The sequence below is a fragment of the Anabrus simplex genome, chromosome 14 (genome assembly GCF_040414725.1).
Source record: "Anabrus simplex isolate iqAnaSimp1 chromosome 14, ASM4041472v1, whole genome shotgun sequence".
NCBI classification, from domain to species: domain Eukaryota; kingdom Metazoa; phylum Arthropoda; class Insecta; order Orthoptera; family Tettigoniidae; genus Anabrus; species Anabrus simplex.
The window spans coordinates 96,358,415-96,378,678 of NC_090278.1; the positions used below are offsets into that span (position 1 = coordinate 96,358,415).

General features: G+C 39.5%; 2 protein-coding genes across 5 annotated transcripts in view; one reads left to right on the forward strand and one right to left on the reverse strand.

Moving 5' to 3' along the window:
- LOC136885295 (uncharacterized) overlaps positions 1 to 2,309 on the forward strand; it is a 31,609-nt gene extending 29,300 nt beyond the window's left edge. For all 4 annotated transcript variants that reach the window (XM_068230390.1, XM_068230391.1, XM_067157803.2 and 1 more), the window contains one exon: positions 1,121 to 2,309. In XM_068230390.1, the coding sequence (XP_068086491.1) occupies positions 1,121 to 1,307 (187 nt within the window). In that variant the 3' untranslated portion in view covers positions 1,308 to 2,309. The remainder of the gene's footprint in view (positions 1 to 1,120) is intronic.
- LOC136885539 (uncharacterized) overlaps positions 1 to 20,264 on the reverse strand; it is a 392,796-nt gene that overhangs the window by 178,696 nt on the left and 193,836 nt on the right. The gene's annotated exons all lie outside the window — the stretch shown is intronic.

Consider the following 20,264-nt stretch of genomic DNA (forward strand, 5'->3'; position numbering starts at 1 on the left):
GCTTGATTTGCACTGATCGGACACAAAACTGTTCACCTGTTTGTGCGACGTCATCAAAGCTGCAGTAGGCCTACGCCACAGAGGCAGACATTTCTTAACTACGAAACAGAGATTTACCACATGACTCTGATGCGTGTTTTCATTGCATGGGTTGTACGGACGAAACTGTTTACAAATTTGTATGATGTCATCAGAGCTGCAATAAGACTTCACGGGCTTCAAAGCGGAATCGTTGTTCTTCTTTGATGAATTATGTTGGGGGGACTTGTATGCAAGACTTTTTTTCTTCGTTTGGAAAAGCCGGGGGGGGGGTCTGATACACGAGTAAATATGGTAATCGATCATGGAAGACAGGAGCGTTCCTGAAGAGTGAAGCAAGGCTGCCCTTCAAAGAAGATTTAGAGTTATTGTTAGGTAATGCAGATAGGGGCAATAACTTCACCACATACAAAGGCACAAAATAAATAAATAAATAAATAATGTGATATCAAAAAGCAAAAAATTGGTCGGTGGTAATCAACAAAGTGAATATTTCTAACATTATTTCTTTGTCCAGTTTTATTAAGAACAATAGTTCCTGTATGTTGTTCTACAGACTTTGTAGTATCTATTCCTTTGTTATATTCCGGGCCATGTTTTGAGCAGATTAAAGCGGAAGTTACAACATTGTCTCGTCACACTTGCCTTGGTTGCCAAATGAACCAGCACACGGTTGAAAGTTGTACTTTAACACTATAACACAGCACAGCTCACCAGTTGTAACCTGAGCACATTTAAAACAATTAATGCATTAATGTATTTGTATTAGTCGAGTCCCATACTGCTACTGCTGTTTTAAACGTAATATTATAGTATCTGCACCCATGTGGTCAAGACGTCTGCTGAATAAGTTCTGCATTGGGTACACCGTTGTTGTAACTCGTGCTGGCAGAAGGCATGAAACGCGTGCCTCCTTGCCCCTCTCCTACCATGTGACAACACTAGGCGCAGCCCCTCTCACCCGTGTCTTCCCCTGCCCTGTACCCTCTCTTCTGCTTTAGTCTGCTTGAAAGGTGCCCTGGAGAATAGTATGCTCTGTTGATGATGTTTAAGATTACATTTCTGTTGTGTCATGTTTCAGATCTGCGAGGTTGGTATTTAACACTGTCGAGGATTCAGAAGCTTTCGTTGCCAACACGGACCTTCATAATTATAAAGGTGCTACCCTCGAAGTAAAGTTCTTAAACACCGGACCGTCGAAATCTGCTCGCAGGAGGTTACAGAAAAACGTGAGACGCAGGTTATTGGAGCAGATGGGGTACTTGTAAGAGTTCGTTGACAGTGCATATGTAAGTGTCCTGAGTGCACTTTACTGGCCGTGTTGCGTTCACAGTGTTTGTTTGCCCTAATGAGCCTGGACAAGACACACTCCGTGCCAGTCCTGAACCAGGCCTCAGCCTAGTAGCGAGATGTCATCACAGACACCCTTCATGCCACGGTGTGCTGCAAGAAGACCGCCTGCACGTCAGTTCACTGCCAGTGTCTGGAGCTTATTTGAGGACCTCACAGTGAAAACATGATGTCACACTTCACCTCCTCCAGTTCTCCTCCTGATCTGCTTGTTTCACACCTGCCCTCTGGACCTCATTCCAACTAAACATCTCGTGATGGACTCTGAGGATGTTCACACCGTTCGCAGTGAAAGCAAGAGTTCCTAGCCCTATGTTGTGACAGAAGATGAAAGAATGCATGAATCATGAACTTCCATCACTCTATCCTGTGCCAAACTTTACATCTCTGTGTACCTGCTACATCTGCTCTAATCTATTTGTAATACCCTCGAGTACTAACTGATGTCTGTTAAAGAAACTATTTAACCCTTTGGCTTTCAAGGTAACGATCTATCGGTACCCATGGGTCCTGCGAAAACTGTCAGGGTAACGATCCGTCGTTACCCGCCTTTATTATAATTATTTCATTATTTACGCGCCAAATAGCGTTTTTTTTTTGCACGGAATAAGAAGAGTACAGTTTTATCTCACGTTATACTCCGCGGGAACTGCCGGCTAATCGTATTTATCGTTATTCTTGAGGTCTGATACATGTGCTCACTGGAGTTCCGTGTCTTGTTTACATCGTGGTTGGCGGCAAACTTGCGTTCATTTCTCTGTTTTCATTCGTGATCATATAGTGAAATTAGGCTGTATCGTAGGCAATATATTTAGTTTACTTGTTAGTTCATTATTGAAATAGTTTTCTTAGGTAATTAGGTGCATAGTGATAGTGAAGTGTAAGATATAGTTCATTTAGGTTAGGCCTAGTTATTTATCGCACACGACATGGCGAAGAGTGTTCATTTAGCTGACGATGATATCACTGAATACCTTGAGAATTATTCAAGTGATGGTGATGGTGATGTTTCTCTGTCCGAATCGGAAAGTGTAGACGATGATGATAATAATCCAGCACCTCCAGACAGTGATGTTAGTGTGGATGGCGATATCAGATTTAAGAAATGTGTGTTTTATGCAAAAATGGCTGACATTTTTCAGTGTTACATCACTTTAAACATTTTAATCTATCCTTGGATGTAATGGACATAGAATCGTGATATTTACCATGATAGTAAACAATAATATAGCCTTTCTACTGACATGAATAACAAACTCGGATTTTGAACACTATTTCCTAGAATTACTTCCAAACTTTCAAAATCTGAAATTTATAACTTTGCTTCTATATTTATTATTTTTTAACATTATACGCTTTTGGTTTAGGGAAATGACTTACATGCAGTGATACTAAGTGATGTATATTCTATAAGTTTGCCAACTTTCATGTTGATATCTTCATTGGTGTGCCTTCAATGCAATTTTAAAAGAAGTGTATGCATAGTGTGCTAAATATGGCTGTCAGTTTTCACACATCCATCAGCTGAGAGCTTGAAAGCAAAAGGGTTAATATAGTTTATATTGAGTCCACCTTGTCAGTACACTTTTAATTATTGAAAATTATTTATTCATACATGTTCCAGGAGCAATATGCATTCCCTTCATCACTGAAGTCAAATTGATTTGAAACATGTATGAATGAAGTGTATTGACATAAACTATTTTAAACAGTTTCTTTACTAGATTGAGACAAGTCAATACAGGATCAAATCTATAATACCTATTACGGTTAAGTTTATCAACAGAAAGTCCTTGATGTGTCGAGATGTGTCCTATCCATCTATCTAAGAGGGTATGTTTCAATAGCACTTGATTCACCGGGCGAGTTGGCCGTGCGATAGCGGAGATAGTGGGTTTGAACCCCACTGTTGGCAGCCCTGAAGATGGTTTTCCGTAGTTTCCCATTTTCACACCTGGCAAATGCCGGCGCTGTACCTTATTTAAGCCCACGGCCACTTCCTTCCCATTCCTAGGCCTTTCCTGTCCCATCATCGCCATAAGACCCATCTCTGTCGGTGCGACATAAAGAAAAAGAAACTCACTTGATTCAAGAACTGGGAAAAATCCAATGAAAAGCAGCTCGGTTTGTTCTGGGTGATTTCTGACAAAAGACTGGCTGGGAAGACTTGGGAGAAAGGAGACGAGCTGCTCGACTAAGTGGTATGTAAAGAATTTTACAAGAATATTTAATAAGATCACCTATTCAATCATAACTTTTTTTTTAATACCCTCTATTAGGGGCATCATTAGCCTTAACTCAACCTTGGACCTTAACAATCTTTGTAAGATATAAAGTTTACTATATAATAACCTTTTTAATATCATGATATCTTAAAATTAACACACTAACACACTAGAAAACATCTAAAATATGTGGACAGAACAAATGGTAGGTAATGAAGTGTAGAATGTCTAAAACCAAAACAAATATTTTTCAATTTACGCTACCATTGTAACATTAAAAGACGTGGATTGAACGCGTCCTTCTTCTGGAGGAACGTTCGTAGTTCAAAATCCGAATATAATATTAATTTGTGCATGATGTGACCTATGCAACATCAACATGCTGTGCAGTTGAATAAAAAGTATTCATTATAACGTTAGAATAATTAATGTTGCGATAGTTGTTGCTTCGTGCCATATGTGTTGATGCTGAACGAATAATAAGTTCTCAAAAAATCTCAGCTGGAATTGTTTTTTAATAGTGAAGCAGTTCTTAACGGCGGTCTTGTAAGGACAATCAGCCCACTTGTTGTGTGTATCGGTATGTATGGAATAGGTGGTCTTATTAAATATTCTTGTAATATTCTTGATATATGGTCAACTTCAATACGGAACAAATATGAGAGTTGTAACTTTCTGTCAGTGGAGAGATGGCGTGGAATGACATTAGTAGACGAATAAGTTTGAGTGGTGTCTTTAAAAGTAAGAAACATCACAATATGAAGATAAAATTGGAATTCAAGAGGACGAATTGGGGCAAATATGCAAAGGGGAGTTAGGGATTGGAATAACTTACCAAGGGAGATGTTTAATAAATTTCCAGTTCCTTTTCAATCATTTAAGGAAAGACCAGGAAAACAGGTAGGGAATGTGCCACCTGGGTGACTTCCCTAAATGCAGATTGATTGATTGATTGATTGATTGATTGATTGATTGATTGATTGATTGATTGATTGATTGATTGATTGATGTCATGGTCAGTTGAATAAAGATGAGCAATTGCTCTAAGGTGGACTTTCTAGCGGGACATGTATGGTCAGACCTGGACTTCTGAAGGAAGAGGTCTTTATTCTTGCAGTTTACAAAATGTCATATAGCCTACAATAATAACCTCGTTAAGATGTTTCTGCAGGGAACTTGGAGAGAGAACGTGTTAAACGACCAAACGCACTGTTGAGTATGTTGTTATCAACTTGCGTGTATGTTCGGGTATGGTAAAAGCTGTATCTACTGTTTCTGAATATGAGAGGAGAGTATTAAAAGGTGTGAAGAGCACAACAGAACAGAAATGACAACGTTTGAATTAGGGTCCATGAAAGTATCAACGTATTATTGAAGGTTGCACTCTTTCTAAAACAAACGTAATGTTGAACTCTTAGCTCAAACTTTATAAGAGTTGTTTTACATTGCACCGACACAGATAGGTCATATTTTGATGATGGGCTAGGAGTGGGAAGGAAGTGGTGTGGCCTTAAATAAGGTACAGTCCCAGCATTTGCCTGGTGTGAAAGTGGGAAACCACGGAAAGCCATTGTCAGGGATTCAAACCCGCTATCTCCCGGATGCGAGCTCACAGCTGCACGGCTCGGTCCTCACGGTGTGTGTTTGATGCTGATTTCTCAGCATGGCTCTCAAATGATGTTTTTTTGGGATCATTGGAGCCACACAGGCTTGTTTCAGTTTTCACTGGGAGTTTGAAATTGGATGTTCTTCCTAACCCGACGTGGTTCTTGACGTGAAAATTTTTAATGTCAGCCTTATGGGCGCGAAGCCGCTGAGCTAATCACGTCCCTTTAAATGTGAGGCATCAGATCTTAAAAACTGTTGTCAAAATATTTCTAAGAGTTTTCCACTATTTATAAGTGTTGGGTTCTTCAGTCTTACGAAACTGATTTTAATGAATACGTTTATAAACTATGTGGAAAAGAAACAGCTTGACCCTTCTGAGCGGGAGCATTTAAAAATTTAGCCTTCACTGGGTGTGGAAGGAGCATACCTGTGCATGAAAGTTTTGATTATATTGGAAATAGCTTTTCAGTCCACGTGTGTTTAGTCTCGTTGTCGTTGAAGTGAGGTAATTTGGATGTTTGTCTAAAGATATCAATCAAATAGGGGTGTGACAATGGCAAGTAGTAAGACGTAAAATTTAGTTTCTGTACTATTCTCATCAACATGAAGAGGGCTAAGGTAACATACATGCCATTTTCATTGACTGGAATTAATTCCTCACCCTAGGTTGAAACAGAAATAACGTAGCGCTAAGTGTAGTGATTTTTTCCGTTACGTTCAGGTGGACGAGTCCAAGTGAAAAAAAAAAAGTTTGAAAGACTTTATTGGTTGCATGGAATTTAGAGCTAAACCTTGAGGTATAATAATAATAATAATAATGGCGTATGGCCTCCGGAGAGGCCTGGTGCAGGTCTTTTTCTATTAGGCGACCTGCATGTCTGTGAAGATGAGGGCCTTACCTAGGATGATTTCTAATGCTGAATATGCCACACACACCAGCCCCCGAGCCATTGAAATTAACCAATTAAGGTTAAAATCCCCGACCCCACCGGGAATCGAACCCGTGACCCTCTGAACCGAAGGCCAATACGCTGATCGTTCAGCCAACGAGTCGGACAACCTTGGGGTGAAAAGACCTTACAAAATGTTTATTTCTTATGTAATTATCCATGTTATTCCAGCACTGCCACATCTAGAACGAAACAGCAACTCTTCTGTGGTATTTCAGCCTATTCACAGTCTAATTCGGCAATATCAACATCTCTGTCATTATAACTACTATCCTCGTAATCACTAAAACACTCGTTTAACACGCCTTGCATAGCATTGCTAGAAAAATTATCCTTGTTTTCCGACGCCACTGCAGGAAAAGTACACATCGATAACGAGGCAAAAAATTGTTTAAATGGATCGATAGAAAGGAGCTTTATCTAAATGGCTGTGAAGAGTTCGAAGGAAAGTCCAAGATGGAATGGCAATGCATGTCAGATACATCACTCCACGCTGTCAGGTTAACTAAAATAGAATAGAATTATTTTCAGATTATAATTCCGATATCGTAGATTTGTTCTTTTCTCTTTTTTTTTTCTTTCAGGTAGTTTATGTATTTATTTTCACTGTTTACGCCCACATTGGAGCACCAAAATCAACCTTAAACAATAAAATCTTCAAAAAATAAGTTCCTTATAGTCGATCTTGCAGCCCGTTCTTCTGCTGATATAACATACGTTTTGATGTTTTAAGTGATAGTTTTGTGTATTTGTTGTTTAGAATCTTCTTCTCTTCTCTATTTTCAATTTGCTCTCTAGTAATTTTCATCATCATCAATGTTCCACTCCAGTTGCCTGGGTGTGGTTAACAAGCCTCCTCCACTTCTTTCTGTCCTTCCTCTTTTCCTGCTCCATTACTTCCGCCACATCCAATCCAGCTTCTCTAATGTCCTTCCAAATCTCATCAATCTACCTTCTTCTCGGTCTTCCAGCTGGTCTCTTTCCAATTCCCTTCTTGCTACTCGTTCCTTTCCCATTCTTTTTACATGTCCGAACCATCTCACTCTGGACTAAAACAAATTTAACACTTAACGTCCTGTCTTCCAGGCATCGATGTTGTTATTGTCAAGTGAGATTGTCGTTTAATGGAGTGCGTGCTGTTGCTTGCCCTTAGCTGTTACTAGGTTTTTTTTTTTTTTTTTTTTGCTAGGGGCTTTACTTCGTGCCGACACAGATAGGTCTTATGGCGACGATGGGATAGGAAAGGCCTAGGAGTTGGAAGGAAGCGACCATGGCCTTAATTAAGGTACAGCCCCAGCATTTGCCTGGTGTGAAAATGGGAAACCACGGAAAACCATTTTCAGGGCTGCCGATAGTGGGATTCGAACCTACTATCTCCCGGATGCAAGCTCACAGCCACGCGCCTCTACGCGCACGGCCAACTCGCCCGGTACTGTTACTAGTGAGGGGAAGCATGTATGAAGGGGAAGTTGGAGAACATGACTTGTTTGGCGCATGTTGCGAATGTTTTAGAGTCTCTTGTTGATTGCTGATGTTGATTAATTTCTTGAAGTAAAATACTAAGTTTGTGCCTGGAGTTGTGCTTCTGATCGTACGGTTCTATATTCAGTCTTCTCTGATTTTAATATTTTGAATGTATCTCTTCTTGTCTTTTTAACCGATGTTCTTAAAAATTTCATTTCTACTGCTTGGATCTTACTATCTTGTCTCTTAATAGGTAGCAGCGTTTGTAGTCTGTATGTTACAATTTGTATGAAATACTGTTTATGTAATGTTAATTTCGTTCTCTTGGGTACTTTGTCATCCCATAAAAGCTCTCTGACTTGACGATAAAAAGTTGTACCTTTACTTAGTCTGTTATTAAATTCAGGGTTGATTTGATTACTTCCAGTAGTAATGCTACCCAGATCTGTAAACTGTTCTACATTCTCTAACCATTCTGCATCTGTGTTCACTTGGTTTCTCTTTTTCTCTTTTCCACAGTGTATGACTACTTTTTTTTTTTTTTTAACCATTCCAAACTCCTTCAGATTTTCATTCCAAACATCCAGTCTCCTTTGTACTTCTTTTTCTCCCTTTCTCCAAATCACCACATCATCTGCAAATACCAAAACATTCACTTCATCACTACTGATATTCTCTTTTACACGTTTTATGATTTCATCCATCAATATAATAAACAATAATGGCAACAGTTCCGTTCCTTGCTTGAGACCTTTTTTTTTTGTATAAAATGTGTCAGAATCACGACTCCCCACTTGTACACTTCTTTTACTCTCATGATAGAACATTTTTATCTTGTCAATTAATGATTTTGGTTCATTCCTTTTCAGTAGACATTCCCATACAGGTTTTCTCTTAACTGTATCATAAGCTTTTTCCAAATCCAAAAAATACGAGTATGATTTCCTTGTTCTTTTCCAGATGTTTTTCCATTATCGTTCGCACTGTAAATATCAAGTCTATTGTTGATCTATTTGGTCTAAAGCCATATTGTTCTTCCTCTAACTATGTTTCTATTACATCCCTCAGTCTTTTGTCTATGACTTCTCCAATATTTTTAGCCCATGTAATAATAGGGTTATTCCTCTATCATTTTCACATTTCTTCCTATTTCCTTTTTTGAACAATGGTACAATGCTTCCTTGTTGTCAATCTTCAGGTATCCTTTCATCCTTCCATATGGCATTGGGGGCTCGGTATAGCCACTGTGGTGTTTTTTGTTTTACTTTGTGTAAAATTTGGCAAACAGTATATGTGTTCAAAAAATGGATTCCTCTGTTTTTTCATCATGTCAGTATTTGACTCGCCGGGCTGAGTGGCTCAGGCGGTTAAGGCGCTGGCCTTCTAACCCCAACTTGGCAGGTTCGATCCTGGCTCAGTCCGGTGGTATTTGAAGGTGCTCAAATACGACAGCCTCGTGTCGGTAGATTTACTGGCACGTAAAAGAACTCCTGCGGGACTAAATTCCGGCACCTCGGCGTCTCCGAAGACCTTAAAAAGTAGTTAGTGGGACGTAAAACAAATAACATTATTATTATTATTATTATTATTATTATTATTATTATTATTATTATTATTATTATTAGTATTTGACTCGCTTCCCTTGTAAATTACCGAATTGCGTAAAAGTCTCCAATGGCTATTAACCTGATGTTTTTTATTAATAATTGTCCAGAGAATTCTTCTATCCACTTTCTGCAGTTTCTGTTGTTTCTGTTGCTTCTGGTTTGATGACGGAGTTATAATGGAGAAATTTAGCATTAATTGAAAGAGACTGTTTTTTGTAACTCCACCATGTAATTTGTTGTGCTTGTCTCATTTTTAGAGTTCTGTTATCTATGGATGCTTTTTCATTAGCATTCCAAGTGACAGTTTCGCCAAGATATTTAAATTTATTTACAACTTTTATTTTCTGAGTATTTAATATAATATGTGGAGTGTCGACTTTAAAGGATGGCATCATTTCCGTTTTCTCAAAAGATATTTTCAGCCCAATCTTCCTAATTTCTCTACTTGAAATTTTGCTTCTTCTGTACTATTTGCTAATAGCGCCAGATCATCAGCAAATGCAAGACAATTTAGTTGAATATTTTTTCCAATCTTAATGCATAACTTTTTCCAGCACACAATTAAACAAACATCAATGGACATAATCCATCTCCCTGGTGAAGACCAGTATGAATTTCAAATGCTTCAGAGACTTTGTGTTTCAGGTAGTTTGTACACTTATTTATTAAAATTCAGTTTCAGCAGACTGTAGATGCTAACAGTTATTAATTGAGACAGTCAAAACTGAAAAGAAATTGCTTCAGATATTACAAACAGTTTTTAACTATTTCAAAATTGCATACAAATAATGAACAAGATATGTGAGACTGTCAACACAGAAATAGAAATCCATAGCTGTCAACACTGTTAGGTTACATATGTACGAAGGCAGATCGGAAAGTAACACATGTTTTTACCAAATATTTAGCGACTAGGATGAAAAAAGTACACAAGATCTACATGTTGTATGCCCTTTATGGTGGTGGTGGTGGTGGTGGTGGTGGTGGTGGTGGTTGTGTTACTGGATTAACCTGCCCCTTTTTAACATTTCAACTTCTTTAAACCTAAAACTGCCGGGCTGAGTGGCTCAGACGGTTAAGGCGCTGGCCTTCTAACCCCAACTTGGCAGGTTCGATCCTGGCTCAGTCCGGTGGTATTTGAAGGTGCTCAAATACGACAGCCTCGTGTCGGTAGATTTACTGGCACGTAAAAGAACTCCTGCGGGACTAAATTCTGGCACCTCGGCGTCTCCGAAGACCTTAAAAAGTAGTTAGTGGGACGTAAAACAAATAACATTATTATTAAACCTAAAACTTTTATTTCTCTCCGACATCTGAGTCAGTTTCCATAATGCACACATTTTTTTAAAAAATACATTAGTACAGTACATAGATTTCAGACGAATTAAGAACACTGCGATCAGAATGAATGAAGAAGTACTGGGCAGATCAGAAAAATCAAACAGTACAACCTTCAAAGACAAAGTGTACATGGAAGACTCAAGTGGTCCAGTGTGGCCAATAAAGTTAATAATAATAATAATAATAATAATAATAATAATAAAAGTATTAATAAATTGCATTTGAATAACCATTCCTAAAACAGAATCCCATTTATGTACACCATGAAACCAAGCCTGGTTCATAGAACTTTGTATAGCCTCTGCACACCTTTTCATCCAAACCAAAGTGTTGCCCGCTTAGGAATTTCTTAAGTGGTCCAAAGAGGCGACTGTGAGACGGTAAAAGCTCTGTACTATTTGGGCAAAAATTGAGAAGCTACCAGATTCTCAGTCGTCCACCATACAGTCGACATTGTACAGTCTGACTTTTTCCTCTTCAGACTACTCAGATGCCAGTCGCCAGGGCCGTCACCCAGGTGGCACATTCCCTATCAGTTGTTTATCTAGTCTTTTCTTAAATGTTTTCAAATAATTTGGCAATTTATGAAACATCTCCCTAATTCCATTCCCTAATTCTTCTTCATATACAGTAAATGATCATTTGACCCAATTTGTCCTCTTGAATTCCAAGTTTATCTTCTTAATATGATCTTTCCTACTTTTAAAAACATCACTCAAGCTTATTCGTCTACTTATGTCATTCCTTGCCATCTGTCCGCAGACAGCTTGGAACATACCACATAGTCAGGTATTTTGTCTCCTTTCTCCCTTGCTTTATGTCGCAGTAATACAGATAGGTCGTATGACGACGATGGGATATGAAAGGTCTAGGAGTGGGCAGGAAGCGGCCGTGGCCTCAATTAAAGTGTGAAAATAGGAAACCACGGAAAACCATCTTCAGGGCTGCCGACGGTGAGGTTCAAACCCACTATCTCCCCTAACTGCACAGCCAACTCGCCCGATACCTTTCTCGCAAGTCTTCCTAGCCCAAAGTTTGCAAAACTTTAGTAACACTACTTTTTTTTGTTGGAAATCATCCAGAAAAAATTGTGCTGCTTTCTTTTGGATTTCTTCCAGTTCTCAGCTCAAGAAATCCTGACGATGCTCCCAGTACACTGGAACCGTACTCTAATTGTGATCTTACAAGTGACTTATATGCCCTCTCCTTTGCTTCTTTAATACAACCCCTAAATACCCTCATAACCATGTGATGAGATCTGCACCTTTTATTTTCAATCCTAGCCTCCGTGGCAAAGGTGGCAGCGTGCCAGCTTCTCATTGCTGGGTTCTGTGGTTCGAATCCCGCTTACTTCATTGAATTGTGCTGGACAAAGTAGAGACGGGTAAGATTTTCCTTCAGGTTTTCCAGTTTTTCCTGTTATCTTTCATCCCAGCAACACTCTGCAATATCATTTCATTTAATCTGTCAGTCGTTAATGATTGCTCCAGAGGAGTGCGACAGGCTTTAGCAGGCAGCACAATCCCTATCCTCTTCTGTTTCTGACCCGGTTAAATGACTGGAAACAGGCTGTGGTTTTTCATTTACAATCCTGTTCATGTGATTACCCCAACAAAAATCTTTCCTTACGTTAACACCCAAGTACTTACAGTGACCCCAATAAGATATTAAGATCCCTGTCAATACAGTAATTAAAACTGAGAGGCCCTCTCATCCCATTTACTGTCCTTCTCACAACTTTGTCGAGGTCTTTTTGCAGTCACTCACAGTCCTGCAACTTATTTATTCCTCTCTACAGTATGACATCTCCCGCACAAATCTTTAACTGAGATTCCAGTTGCTTACTCTTCTCCTCCTTCGCCGGGCGTGGCATTGTTCATGATTTCACCGAGTTCATTTTCTTTTTCAAAGTCTCGGTCTGCCGCTATAAGTGTTGTCTTGCAGCAAGATTTTCCCACCAGAGGGTGCAGCTGATCCACCCATCTGATTGGATGTCTTCCTCGCAGTCTCTTGACATTCATCTTTCCCTCCACCACAAGCTTCAGTGTTCTCCCGAGAAATTTTCGTCAGCCGGCTGGGGAGTACTATGTAAAAATGAATATGATAAAATTTCAATTTATTCCCCTCAGGGCATTAACAGTAATATCAGAGAGGTAATCATTAACTGGAAAATTGAACTATTTTAGTGTTTTTAGCACAAGACATAAGAGTATGTTGAACTTCTAGTGTTCTACTGCTCATTCATAATCATGTAACACCGCAGCTTACCACTTGATTTCTGTGGAGCCCGAATGGGTTTGTTTAGTCCCACGCATGACACTATGTGATAGCCAAGCTAAATATTAAAAATCCTATGTAATTGATGCAATTATGCTGCCAATAATTAAGATTTATCATTTGAATAAACAGTTTTACAGTATTTACATTTTAATTTGGAGCATTCATTGACTGAAATATGCATTAATATTATGTAACTAGCACATATCTAGGTTATGTTAGCTGGGGAGTCTGTAAAATCGGCAAGGCCCATTAAAGAGATCTTAGGGAGAACACTGAGCTTCTCCGGAGTGTCTGTTCTTCTGGCGAGGAGTCCGAAGCCTGGCTGGTCCACTCGACGAGCCTAGTTCCTCCAGCGCAGATGCATTAGTTCAGTGTTCCGTTGCTCAGTCCAAGAAATTTTGAGAATGCATCGGTAAACCTACATCTTGAGTTTCTCAATTTTCCTCTTATCTGCCTGTTTGATTGTCCAGATCTCCGCTGCATAGGTGAATGGGGAATGTGAGAGAGTGAGCTAGTTGCAGTTTTGTGTTCTTCGTAACAGTACGGTCCTTCTATATCCTACTCAGCTCTGTAGTTGGTGCCCTGGCCATAGCTGTTCTTCGCTTGATTTCATCAGAACAGCCTTCTGTATTGGAAATCATCGAGCCGTAGTAGACAAATTTCTGGACGACCTCGAAACCAGCTATCTGCTTCACTTTTGGTTGCTTTGCTGTCTGTTGACCTTTGCCTTTCGTCTGTTAATTTCCAGGCCGTATTCCCTACTAATTAGCATCAGCTTCTCCGTGAGGACTTGCAGTTTCTGCGCGTTACCTGCCAGAATCGGAATGCCATCAGCGTAGCCTAAGGTTATATAAGGAAGTACAGAGGCCCAGTAACACTGCCTTGTGGGACTCTTAATCTTACTGTAGAAATTTCTAGATCAACTATTCAGTGGAGATGAAGCGAAGTCAGTTGTGAGCAGTTAGCTCTACTCCCAGGAAACAGAGTTCTATAAATAGGGCATATTCAACTTAGTGTCACAATCATGTGTGGAAAAATTTTCAACATATACTATAGGTTCCCATCAAGTAGAATGATGTGAAAATTGCATATTCATTAAAATCTGTCATTTTTTCCTTACTCCTTAAATATTTCATTAAAAGAATATATTATTTTTTGATCTCTCATTATATTTGAAAATATTAGTGAAAGCCCAAGGCATAGGGTAGGTAGAACAGGCGTTTATTATACTTCCTGTAGCTGTCTTGAAGGTCATTCATCCTCTACCCTCACCTCCAAACTGCCTTCAACTTCAGCTGACATGAGTCTCTCTGCTCGTCAAATCCATCCTAACACATTACCGGTTTTATGAAGAACAAACGTTAAGCTCTGTTACCAGTGTGCATCTCTTCTCTCCTTCTGCACGGTGCTGTAAACTTTGTTCTCTTACTATGTTAAGCATTTCAGTTATTTGTGGTTTCTTTTGTTAATATGTGTTACAATATATTTTTATTTTTTACATGTACTTCAATAAATACATTAAGTACTAATGTGACAAAGAGCTGGGCTTTTCTCCCATCCCATTACCCAAAGCACAGCGTACTCTATTAGAGGCGGAATTGCTTCTCCCAGTCCACACTAGTTCGCTGGATCCTAGTACGCCTAGTATGGTATAAATCATAGGTGGCTTGAATACAAGCAATTCTGTGGAGAAAACCTTGTTTTATGAGATTATATCTCAACTGTAAGATTTTAATAATATCAAGAAATTACTACCATGTATTTTAATATGTTCAATATCTGCCAACTTCATCCATATCATGTAGGTGCTACTTTATATAAACTTTTATCGTCTGCTTGTTTTCAATATTAATCCTAAGAACAGTTGCAGGAACAATTGATGTGAAAATTGTACCAGGAAAAGTTTTTGGGGAAATGGCATGAGTAGGACCTCAGGGAGTGGAACTTGGTTTTGGAGCCGATACAGAGTAGGATAGACTCGCAGAGCGAATAATAGATGGTAAAATTTTTTTTTTACAATTTATTAATTCTTCACCCTGCAATATGATTATTGGACTCAAATCTGGTATTGAAATTAAAAGTTTGAACGAAATCTTCCTGAATTCTGTTCATGAAAATTAAATGAATATCACTGATTCCTAAGTCTTTTATATGTGAGAAGACGAGGTATTAAATTTCCACCTAAAGTCTTTCTAAATATGAGCACACACTTGTAATTGCAAATTGACATGAGAAATTAAATTTCTGTTAAAAGTTTTCAGTTTTTCAGTTTGTAAACCTTGATGTATAGCACACTTGAAAAGCCTAAAGTCTTTCTATGAGATATGAAAATTAAATTTGAAAATTAAATTAATCACTTCTGAGAAACTATGAGAACTCTGAAATATTTGTTCACACGCGGCACTGAAGTTTCCACTGTTCAAAATTAATGAGAAAATTTTAGTCAGTTTGTTACTACTCACTTAATGAAAGAAATGTTGCTACAAATGTTGAAGGATGGACATCTGGAATGTTCCGTGGAGAATCAGGGTCGGCGATGTTCCCTTAACACACCATGTTGACGTCCCCCGATGAGGTGATGACGGCTGGAACTGGATCGTGTAGAATTGCAGCTTGTTAAGGTGATTTTTCTCACACGAAAAATTCACTTAGTGCGAGTAGTTATCACTGACACTGTCATTTACTGTTGAACTTGTTTAAGACGTTAAATGAATAATCACAGTCCTTCCTGTATGAAATACTATTTAAAGTCGTTACTGAAACGTCCATAATTACACAGTTCACTTGAAAAGGCAAATCATAGTCTATAATCACAGTCTTTGAACACGGTCATTAAGTCACTAAGGATTACTTTCTGATTATCTTGTTATTATAACGTCATATTACCTCAGAAAAAGTTCTTAGTATTCACCCAGATTACTACTGTAAGTCGTATACTAATATGGCGTGAATAAAGAAATACAGTTTAATACTCGAAAAGAAATGAGTTCTGGTAATTCTACACATTAGTTTCTGTAGAAGTTCAATATCATGTGAAGTAAACTAAGTCTACACGTAATGATATATTCTGTGAACGTTAAATATTTGGTATTTGCACTTCAATAAGTTCACTCGTATTATATTCTCAAATGTCATTAGAATTAGACTGTAGTCGCGACGCGATGTACTAAATACAGTGCGACGTCTTTTATAATTTTGTCGGCGATATAACTTCGTGTTCCGGAAACGCGACGGCAAGTACTTTCACCGTGACTGCGCGGACATACTGTACGACGGTCGGTCTCTCCTCTGTCTCACTCACACACATCTGTGTACTCGTCCTTGCACTGCCCTGCTCTGCTTGTTAGCCTTGACATATATATGCCGGCGCTGGGAGGGGTGGTTTCTCTTGGCCATGTGACCGTGAGTGTATAATTTTTCTTAGACTTTAAATTATTATAACTCAACAATCATGGGATGGATTAATTCGAAATTCGCAGGGATTAACTTTTATGACGTCTGCTACAATTCAGCGTTTGTCCCGTTGAAATTGATTAAGGTGTTGAAAAGCTTATGAAAAGAAAATTCTTTTCGAGAAATATCTCTAGGGGAGGTGAGCTTCGAGCGACAGGTGACGTCACTTGACTTCGCCTAGTGCACTCGTGAAGTCTGGCACCTGCTGGAACATTCCTTTATTTAAATGTTCGTACGTCGGACGGATATTTTATGCTGGAATAACGTTTCTTTCGATTGATATGGGCCAGGACATAGGCTTTCCTGGTACAATATCCTAAAACAATTCTTGAGAAGAAAATTTAAGATTTGTAGCAGTGTATACTTAATAATTGTAATTATTTAAATTGAGTCTTAGAAAGTAAGGAAATTTTGCTTGCTGGTAATATCGTTGATGAAGAGAATGGCACAGTTTCTCGAAACATGTACGATGAATGAATAATTGGACTAACTATATTTTAATAAATATTGATAGGGTAGACCCATTAAACAACCCATTGTGATTGTTTGACTAGTGCATCTTATCGTAGCCATAAACACGAGATAAAACAACAAGGAGTGATGTATGTTTTCCATTCATTAAATGACTGTTTTTGGTTAAGAGATGTAGTTTGAATGGATTCAGGTAAAAATTGTGGAAGCTCTTGCGATCTTTAAAGAAAACTGCTTCTAAGCATACATTACTATGTGGTTCATTAACCTTATAATAAATTGGTATACCAATATCTTGATTAAATATTCTTGTTATAATTAGGCAAATTGTGATTTAATCATGTACACAGAATAACAATGAACAAACCCACAAATATTGCAAGATTTAAATTATATAACAGGTTAAAAATTAATGTTGATTTGCATAGGTTTATATTTTTATCTTTCAGTTTCTAGTTATCTTGTAGAAGTGACTCCTGTCTTTCGGGTTAAGATATCATTACAGCTCTTCTTACAGTTGGAAAACATGTTATTCAAAACAGTAACAACTTTATGACTTCCATATATACAGGTCCCCTCATATACATTGCTGTGTAAATCTTAAGGATGAAAGTAACTTTCGCATGTTGTGTCGCTTCCAAGTACCATAGCTCATTGAAACTTGAACCATACTGCTACATATGGTACGGTAGGCACCTGAAAGGAATGTGAGATGAGACAAACAGAAATGACACTTTTATACAGAGACAATAAATTACAAGTAAGTCACTCTACAACTCATGATGGTCCCTGGACATCACAAAAGAAGGTACATGGTTCTTAAAAGGCTGTATGCTCTGCAACATGCTGGTCACAAGACTCGTAAGGAGTCCTTGTGGTGAGGTGTTCTGTTCCTCCACCAGCGCGGTTGACAACTACTGGATGGTCGTTGGTGCACGTGGACGTGTTGCAATACGTCTGCCCAACATGCCCCACACTAGTGTTGGCTACTGAATGCATGATTCGAAGCAGTGTATCGCTTCATTCAAGTGTCCGAGTGAATCGATTCACAGGAACGGCGAGCTCACGGCACACGATTCAGCTTACTCTCAGCGGACAGTGCTGCGTGGCGCACTCACTGGACGTTGACGGGGAGCCGAGCTTCCGCTGCAGCGAGACAGTGAATCATGGGACATCGAAAGAATCGTGAACGAGCACGGCTCAGTGAGACACAAGATACACACGGCTCCTTATCGGCTCACTGGACACGCGGAGAGCCGAGCTTCCGCTGCAGCGAGACATACAGTGAGCATGCTACACTGAAAGAATCGTATGCTATAATGAACTCTCGAGCTCAGCTCATTTGAAAATAATACCCATTTGCATTCACTGTCCTCTTCTTACAGGGAGGTTTAAATAACAGATGGATTTATTTGCAGTGTTAAAAAGGTAGTCAAAACATAATTCTGAAGTAGCTAGTAAGTAGGTAGGCTATTAGGTTATACTATTTATTAGTTTAATGAGTCTTAGTATTATAACTTAGTTGACATTTGACAATTAAACTCAACTCTAGCCTGCCCTATGACTATGAGTCATGCTCATGACCACTCAAAAGTACCTGTTTTATATTAGGAAGAACGGCTCGGTATTCTCTCAGTTCATATGTCACATCGTTGCACAAGACTTCAATCATATGTGGACAGACGCAATAACTTAACCAACAGTATAATGAATCAGAAAACCAGCGTGCTACCGTACAACTCGGGTAGCCTATACAAAATATGACGATTTAACAATATCCTCAGCTGATTAGAAAAATACATATTTTCAAAAATGATGAGCGAGTTGTCGTGCGGTTAGTATCGCGTAGTTATGCGCTTGCATTCGGGGGATAGTGGGTTCGAATCCCACCGTCGGCAGCTGATTCTCCCCCGTGTGAAGTCGGGCCATGTTGTACTCACACTGTCTTGTCCCGTTCCTTCAACTGCCTCGTTTTGTGGGTTTGGCTCTATAATCACGCTGACCTCACACCAGGTTTCTGTACACGTGTGGGAGACCTCTGGCAACATGTTACCGGACTGTCACTCATTTCCACCAAGTAGTTGATATGTTACGTTGTTAATTCAGGCTATGGCTCCTACCTTCCTAATCCTAACCTTTCCCACCCTGCGTCGTCGGAAACCTTCGATGTATTAGAGTGTCTAGCATTTTTTTTCCTAAGAAAGGAGTTCATAGTATGAAGACCAGATGGCAGCTGCGAGAACTGAATGCTGTTGCTGCTGTCTTACCAGCACATACTACACAGATGCAGTAGGAGCGGTGACTAATGTGCCATGAATCGGATCACTGTATCGATTCAGTAACGTGAACGGAATCAAATGAATCGATTCAGTAAAATTAATCGAATGTCCCATCACTATCCCACACATGCTCGATGGGATTGAAGTTAGGGGAACGACAGGCCAGTCCATTCGCCGAATATCCTCTCGTTCCAAGAGCTCCTCCACCTGTGCTGTTCAATGCGGTCGTGCATTGTCATCTATTAAAATAAGTCTGGACCAAATGCACCCTAGAAAAGATTCCATGGGGAAGGAGTACACTGTCAAAATAACATTGGCCAGTGAGTGTACCTCGTTCAAAGATTTGGAGGTCGGTGCACCCTTTTAACATGCCTCCCCACACCATATCACTTGGACCACCAAATTGATCCTGGTCAACAACGTTCTTAGGTGCATTACGTGTTCCACCTCTCACTAGATGAGGGTACATCTAGAATCTGCTCTCATCTGAGAAGAGCACACGACCCCACTCCTCGTCGGTCCAGACCTGATGCTCTTGGCACCATCGCAAGCGGTGCCGCTGAAGTGTGGGTGTCAACGGAACACAACGTAATGATCGTTGGGCAAACAGACCATCCCCATGCAGTCATCGTGTCACTGTGGAGCGTTAGATTGGGTGCCTTGCAGTGCTGTTAAATGTGGTTGCAGTTGCAGCCGCTGTTTGATGTGAGTCACTTAGCGGTCATCAGCTGCTGTAGCTGACCGTGGTCGACCCCTCCATTCCTTCGGGCAGCAGCGCTCTCCATGCATGTGAAACAATGCTGTGAGTAATATCATACTCCTGGGCTACACTCGTCACACTTCGTCCTCCTTCAGCTTTCCCGATGATTCTCCCCCGTGTGAAGTCGGGCCATGTTGTACTCACACTGTCTTGTCCCGTTCCTTCAACTGCCTCGTTTTGTGGGTTTGGCTCTATAATCACGCTGACCTCACACCAGGTTTCTGTACACGTGTGGGAGACCTCTGGCAACATGTTACCGCACTGTCATTCATTTCCACCAAGTAGTTGATATGTTACGTTGTTTTATCTATCTCGTCCTTAAGTTTTGTACCGAGTTCAGAGCCTTCAGTTTTTAACATTTCATACTGATTCACACAATCTATAAGAAAAGATATCTCGTGGGAGTTGGGAAAAAAAATTTTGTGTTCATGATATTG